A 7,883-nucleotide genomic window follows, 5' to 3' on the forward strand; every position below is an offset into this window, starting at 1 on the left:
GCACAAGATACGGTATGTGTTTTAAGGGTTTAAAATGGAACTTCTAGCACTACACTAGCACTATGCACTAGTGGTCAACTTGCATAAGTTGGTGGTGGTGCAATTCCACCCTTAGTAGCTTAGGGTCCGTCTTCTATCCTTTTTGGTCATATGTCTACGGAGCCCCCGAAGTGACATGAAAGAAAATAAAAATCCTGGGTTACTAAGCCGGGCCCCGAGTTACTAAGTGGGGGCCCTGAGTTACTATCGCGGACCTGAGTTACCAAGTCGGGGCCCCGAGTTACTATCTCGGACCCCGGGTTACTAAGTCGGGCCCCAAGTTACTTACTCGGACCCCGAGTTACTAAGTAAGGGCCCCAAGTTACTAAGTAACTTGGGGCCCGACTTAGTAACCCGGCGTCCGAGATAGTAACTCGGGGCCCTGACTTACTATCTCGGACCCCGAGTTACTGAGTCAAGGCCCCGAGTTACTAAGTTGTGGCCCCGAGTGACTAAGTCGGGTCCCCGAGTTACTAAAGCGTTGCCCTGAGTTACTAAAGCGTTGCCCTGAGTTACTAAGTCATGGCCCGAGTTACTAAGTTGGGGCTCATAGTAGCAGCTGCCTCTTCATAAGTATGTATTCAGGACTCATTGTGTGACTGGTTCTGTGGTGCGAGCACTGAACTAAAATCTTGGTAGGGGTGTGCAGTGCAGAGTAGTCCCATTACATAACTTTTAGGAACTGAATTCAGACAAAAAGGAGCATCTGAAGGGGTTGGAGTGTTGTTGTTTTTGTCACTTTGTATGATCAGGAAGTGATGATATATTGTAAGAGAAGAGTCAATCTGGTCACAACATTAATGATTTCTTGCATGTTTTTAATAATAAAATGCTACTTTTTCTTTGTTATTATTAGTGGTGCAGTTTGATACGGTTGTGAAGTGTGCACTTTTTTTATTGTTTACTTCTTAATCATAAAACTTAGAAAAAGATAAAAACAGGTGTTTTAATTCTTTTTTCCTTTTTATTCCCTGTACTTGGGACTGGTGGGGGGAAAAGACACACGACAGAGATGTAAGCCACGAAAAAACTCCTGTGAAAGGCATGAAAATTCCACGAAAAAGAACCAAACCAAAACAAACCCAGGAAATTTCCCGAAAACTTACATCTCTGGTACAAAGAGAGTAACCACCAGCCCCCTGCTCTTAATCAACTACTGCTCATACAATCAAATCACACATTATGAAAGTTATTTTAAAATTAAATACGGTACATGGAGATGATCTGTGTCAAGAAGAAAGTGACTGGGTAACTTGTTTTTTAGTTGAAATCCATCTTCTTGATCTGCAAAATAACAACAAAAAAGAACGCTAAATCAATAAAAGTAAAGAATATTGATATGCAATCATGTACGGTATTACAGCATGTTGGCTTTCAAAATCGTAACACATTCCAATTTCAAAAGTTGTTGAAATAGGCATAAAAAATTGCTTGATTGGCGTAACCAGATGACCCATTTAGCTGAACTTTTCTTCTTTAAAAAAATTTAATTCATTTATTTTTCATTTTGCAAAAAAAAAAAAAAAGTCGGGGTCGGTCGGGTTACGCCGATCAAACATTTTTTTAGGCCTCATGCGGAAGTGGTACGATGAGGCCTCATGAAGGCCCCTCATTTGAACAGTTAAAATGTTGTTGTTTTTGCACATGTAACAACACCATTCATGCATTTTACACTATTTTTGCCCATGATCAGGGTGAATATTGGTGGAAAGGAGCTCCTTGCCCCTTTTCTTTTTCTTTTCCTTTGCCCTCCAGATTTTTTCTTTTATTTTTTGTCAGAGGGGCAGTTTTTTCTTTCATTTTTTGTCAGAAAGGTAGTTTTTTCTTCCATTTTTTGTCAGGGGAAAAGCCCGGGGCACTCTGCCCCCCTGCGGGCATACTCGGCCTACATTGGTTATTTGGTTTACATTTTGTCTTAATAAACACAAAACATTTTGGTCTAAATAACACAAAACTTATGACCTGTACGCATGACTTCCAGTTCAAAATTCAATATGGAAGTGATCATATCTTTCTCTCACAATGTTTTTTGTTGTTTTAATTTGTACATACCTGATAATTGATTGTCATCTGAGTTGTGAAACTTCAAGTTGCTGAACACTATACAGTCATGATGTGTACTGTACTGAAAAAACAAACAATACAAAACATTTAGTAGTCTTGGTTTATTTACATTTAGGCCTATTTTTAGAATTCATAAACATTCCTGTTATCTACCCAGTAATGTTTGCCTATCTTAATTACATTCCAAATAATTATTGGGCCAAGGTTATCTGCATGGTATATTAATTGAATTTCAATAAGCCTATGATAGTGATTGCTGGATGGAGAGTTTATAGCCAGAGTCAGGATGTAGGAGTCATTATGCCTCAAATCACTAATTTATTGTAAGATCAGTGCAGAGTAGGTTAGATATGAAAATGGAAGAACAAATTTCTATACACCTGATCCGTGAACTGTGTCTTTTGAAAGACTCTTCTTGTTACTATCTTCAACAGGTTCGATTCGCTAAACTTACGACACCTTTATGTGGTGACCTCAATCACATGGGCTGAGTAAGAGTTGATGTGATTATTCATGACCGATCGATACCTTGCCTCACTTTGTTGAGAGCAAGCCAACAAAATTTGCCATAGGTTTGCGTGGCTAAATAAAAGCCGTGAATTTAGTGTCACCCCCCCCTGATATAATTCTAATAGTAAAAAGATGGAATGAAACACCGGACACAGACACATACTCCATCTTTTGCATGGAATTGGGATTGCTCCATGTAAAGATGGAAGGGATTTCCTTCATATCCCTGTCTAAGCCTGCACATTATGACACCCCACTGAATCCCGTGTGACCTCCAGAAGTAAAGTTCCACGCATTTGATTCTAATCAAGACGAAGGTCCAGTTTTAAAAGTGACAAACTGCCCTATACACGTCTGATCGGAGCATGCGACGACAATGTACAGCCATTATGGACAATAACGGTGGCCACACAAGATATTGATGGGATCAAAAGAATTTAAACAAAAGGAAGTAAAGAAAACTGACCCAAAAGAACTAAAAAAATAAAATAATAGTTGTGAAAAGCACAGAGAAGGAAATAAAAACTTATTGCTTTAAATTAAACTTGACTTGATGTAAGAATATCAAATAGAATAGCCCAATACAGACTTACCACAGATAGACACCGGGCAGTATTCAAATCGAATTTCGGGATTTGTAGTGTAACACCAAGGGCCACGGGGCGCATCATCCGGATTACGACAATAGTTGTGTTCGCCAAGACCAGTGTCCGGATAGTTTTCTAGTGTACGGTCATGTTCGTGGGGATATTGTGCTATCCAGGATTGACATTCCATGCCATTTATGGTTTGATTAACTGAACCACGATAGTCACGCCCAAGTGGATCAAAGTAACATTCTGATGCTGTATGCAAAAAAAAAGAACAATAATAATAAGAAGAAAAAATTCAAAGAAACAAAGAAACAAAAATACAAACAGGGTCAAATTTCAAAAGTTATGAATTGTGATGCTAGATATAAGCGGCGGAAGCTGGGTCGGGCGGTGTCAGAGGCGACACGCCCCTAAATGGAGACTCCTAAGCCCTTAAAATTCCTTAGAGAAAAACAAATTAAACAAAAGAGCTCCATCTAGTTGAAAGAATTACACTGTGCGTCTTTTTTTATCCACATTTTCTGGGCCAAGGTAAAATTATGGGCACTGGCTCGGTAAATTCTAAAATTACCTTCACTTTGCGCTATTAAAAGTATATAGTCTGAAATTAAAATCTGCATTGTCGATTGGTTTTTTGATTTGATATTTGTCGATGTAACCCTTTCATAAATGGGCACAGTCCTGATCGTCGACAGCCATCTAATATTGAGATCTTTGCCTAAAGCCTCAATTATTACTAAGACGTTTTTGAATATATAGTAAGAGACCAGTACTAATGTCTAGCGACCAAATCCTTGGAACAAAGGTTTGAAAGTGTTTTTGGCGTGCCTGAAGGATATTGAACAAAATTGACTTGGGCTGCCCTCTTCAAAGTGTTGAACAATTTTGGTAGGTGTCAATTAAGATCAAACATTGGGTCAAAATTATAAAATATCCTAATTCTTTTAAAACATATACCAAATTACTCGTCTGGTCATAAGGAATCCAAAAATGTAATTTGCCCTATCTGCGACCTTTAATTACGACGCTATGGGTAGAAATATGACAAAGGTCAATGCACTTTCCGCTGGGTGCAATTTTACTAATTCGGTTAAGATTGTCCAATTTCAATGATTTTGGTGTCTAGTTGTATGTTTTCTGACATGGCAAATTCAACTGAACAACTTAGAAAAATCCAAATAGCTGCCTTGACAATATAAGGCCGGTTTCTCGAAGTATGGCTATTGGTCAGGCTCCCTAAGCCGTCAGGCATAAGTCCAATTGGTCCTATATACCAGAGCTTACATTTTCACATCGTACATCACCTTGAAAGATAAATCAATGGAATGGATCCACTTGGTGGGGCTAGCCTGCTGGCTTAGGAAGCGGCTTAGCAAGCCTAATCCCCGGCCAAGCTTCGTGAAACCGGCCCCTAGTGTATATAGACCTAACATTTTTATTGGAATGCAGTTGTAATTTAAAAGCCCTTACCTTGTCCACGTACTCCATGCGGAAACTGGAAACAGAGAAAACCCATAAATAACACGCACCACATAATCGGGTGCAGTCCGTCGTCAGCAGCCATCTTATTTTGCAGAAATCAATTACAGTCCAAACTCTTCCTTTGTCTAAAGCATTAAAATGTTTATAAATCTAGGTGTTCCTATGAATCCTAAGAATACAATAATGTTAGTGGTTTAGACCAACTTGTAAACACTGGTTAGTTATGCATTTAGATTTGTAATTTTGGCTGTGACAATTACGAGCTATTACGCATGAGTAGTTAATTACAGTTTAAAGCCATGTTATAACATTTCCATAAAAAATAGATTAGTATTTCTTTTCCATAAAATGTTAGCTTTTATTGTCAGATATGATCCCTTTCAATTTTGAGCCGTACAATTGAGGTAAAGCAAAGAAAACTGATATTTACTACCAGCGCAGTTGTCGCCAATGCATGTTGTGGGGGTGAACGGGCCTTTGATATGTGTGTACCATCCCGCATGCCGTGTACGTACTGTATACTGTGATGTGAACTAATATTTCCATCGTCATGTTCCTGCGTTTTATTCAAAATCGCGAATTTTGACTTAATTTTTGCAGGGCATGTTATTACATTCGTGTAAAAAACAGAATTTTGAAAAATATTTAGGGCGTCCTCAGCAAATGTTATAAAATGGCTTTAACATGTATGCTATTTACGCTTAATTGTATATGTATAATGGGTTGGATAATTGGCTTTTACTGGCGATTATCACTTACTCAAATAATTAATGGCACTATCCATGAACTGTTCTTTATTTCGGCGGAACAATGTTTTATTCGTGGAAGATGCCGCAAAAATCGTGGCAACATGGGGAAAACTTTTTTTTTTATTTGTTTTCTAATTCGCAAATGTTATGGCGCATTATTAACAATTTACAGTTTAGACATTAAAGAAACTTTTAAAGGTTGGGATGAAGGTTGAAGAAATCATTCAAAATTTGTTCTAGGCATCATGGATCACATGTCCCAGTGCTCCCAGTGTTTCGAGGTGAAAATTGCTTATTTTGGTCATAATAATTGCACTTCATCACCATCCTAAGATTCTTGCTGAATATGTCTTTTGTTTAATGATGAATTTTGCTGATGTCAAAACAATCTAGTGAATGACTCAATTTTAATCCCGATTGACACTTTTACATTTTAAGGAAAATTGAAATATGTGTGGAAAATAGGCCTATTAATCCGATGAGATGCACCTGCACGATTAGCCACACTGTAATGCTTTCCGATGCTCGCACTGCGCCCGTCGGTACTCCGCGCACTACGCTAGCGCGCGGATAGAGGGACGGACGCATAGACATACCACCTAGACCTGTAACTGCCCATCCCTAACCATGGCAGTAGGTGAAGCCACGTATCCAAGGTGATTTTGGTCGGGTGGTCGGACGCGGAGAAATAAGCGTTCATGTCTGGAACGAAAAACGCGATCGTTTGCGTGATTGCTGCGCCGTTATCGCCCGCGTCAAACGCAACATGTTCTGCAGACGCGAAAATGTCTGCTTGTTTGCGTCCGGGTTGCGTCCTTGTCAAAATCGTTGCTAAGCAGTGTTGACTTCACTACGCAAACCAAAGTTATAGGTCTAGGTTCTTGTTTGTCTGGGGACGGACGGACACGCCGTGATTAGTATTATGATATAGGTTTTTAAGCAGTTTGTTTGAACCCGGTACCATCAGGACCCAAGTGTGTCTCTACACAAGTGTATCAACAAACAACAATAATACGTTTAACAACAATGATACGTTACTCACCTAACCGGGCACCAAACACAAGTCTTTAGAACAGGTAGCTACAGGCTGCAGTAAATTTTCAGCAAATTACTTGATTGTTTTTTACCGTTGAATCATGTTTTACAACTAACGGTGAATGTTCGGTGTTTTTGTGGGGTTTTTTGCCTTCATCTATTCAGCGACAGATGGTAAGACATTCATGAGGCTAATTTGCAACAAACCATGTAGGCCTAATTTAAGCTTTTTATCCCTTATTAGTTACATGGCATTGTTTAATTATTGTTAATAAATCTTGTTTATGATAGGCATAGGCATACGGGGTGTGACAAGTCAGTTTTGCTGTGTGTATATTAACATAGGCTAATATATTCAGGCCTATGTTGAACGTAGGCCTACGTGTCCTGCACAATTGTACGTTTATATTTTACTGTTCTGACACGGCTGTTTGGTGTATATAGAATTAGCTTAATTATTAACTAAATGCAAACTATAGATGGCGCTATTTATCCTAAATCATATTTCTTTATTTGCAAGGTTAGGTGATTAATAGGCCTACTGCCATTAAAACAGCTTGAATACACTACAAGATTCCTGGCGACGGTGTACCTCTGCTGCACTGGTACTTTGCAGGTACTACTGCTGCTACTACCGAGTACCCCATCCCGTGGTAGCCGACGTTGGTACTACACCAAAGTACCAGCGTCGGCCACCATACTGTAGATACTCCCGTAGTTGAGTACCTATGTCGGTACTCCACCATGCGTCACCTCCGAGTCAACTGCGGTGTACCGAGTAGGTGACTTATAGGCACACCATAGTGTGGGTACTTCTAATAGTCCTTCCATGGAAGTACCTGCACAGTAGCCGCACCTACTGTGTACCCATGTGTCACCTACTGTGTACCTCATGTGTCACCTACTGTGTACCCCATGTGTGAAGTAGCAATGAAGGTACTCTTGTCGTGTTTTTGCATTCCTAATCGAATCGCCCAGCGATCACCGTGATGCGCGTACTCACTCATATTTGGCCGTGACGACGAGTTACGAAGAAACATCATCATTTTCTCAGTTTTTAAACCAAAAAAAGTCAAAATTTCCTGATGTTTATGTCTTCAAATGTTGTGCATGTAAAGATTTGCTGACTTAGATCATATTGGGCACACAGTAACTCTTGAATTGTAAAAGATACATCAACAACATGCCTGAGTGTGTCTCAAATGGCACTAAGATCCGCCTTTTTGCGGACGACGCTCTCATTTATCGGGAAATAAATTCTGTTCAAGATAGGCCTACACAGATTTTCCAGAGTGACCTAGACAACTTATCCAATTGGGGCTCTGATTGGCTGATGTCTTTTAACACAGAAAAGTGTTACACCATGCATTTTACATCCAAAAAATTACCTTCCATCACCCCTTATAAATTG

General features: G+C 39.5%; 1 protein-coding gene across 3 annotated transcripts; it reads right to left on the bottom strand.

The window, feature by feature from the left end:
* Nucleotides 1-906: 906 nt before the first annotated feature.
* On the bottom strand, nucleotides 907-6,666 carry LOC140146178 (plasminogen-like). Of its 3 annotated transcripts, none has more exons than XM_072167953.1 (5): nucleotides 6,480-6,666; nucleotides 4,677-4,813; nucleotides 3,207-3,458; nucleotides 2,092-2,159; nucleotides 907-1,323 (listed from the first exon to the last, which is right to left on the bottom strand). In XM_072167953.1, the coding sequence occupies exons 2-4, from the start codon at nucleotides 4,768-4,770 to the stop codon at nucleotides 2,140-2,142; spliced, it is 366 nt and encodes a 121-aa protein (XP_072024054.1). In that variant the 5' UTR covers nucleotides 4,771-4,813; nucleotides 6,480-6,666; the 3' UTR covers nucleotides 907-1,323; nucleotides 2,092-2,139. The 3 variants fall into 3 exon arrangements, with proteins under 3 accessions (XP_072024054.1, XP_072024053.1, XP_072024055.1); XM_072167952.1 differs by having other exon boundaries at nucleotides 910-1,323; nucleotides 4,677-4,857; XM_072167954.1 differs by lacking the exon at nucleotides 6,480-6,666 and having other exon boundaries at nucleotides 974-1,323; nucleotides 2,092-2,164; nucleotides 4,677-4,914.
* Nucleotides 6,667-7,883: the final 1,217 nt, after the last annotated feature.

Source organism: Amphiura filiformis, chromosome 2, assembly GCF_039555335.1.
Source record: "Amphiura filiformis chromosome 2, Afil_fr2py, whole genome shotgun sequence".
NCBI classification, from domain to species: domain Eukaryota; kingdom Metazoa; phylum Echinodermata; class Ophiuroidea; order Amphilepidida; family Amphiuridae; genus Amphiura; species Amphiura filiformis.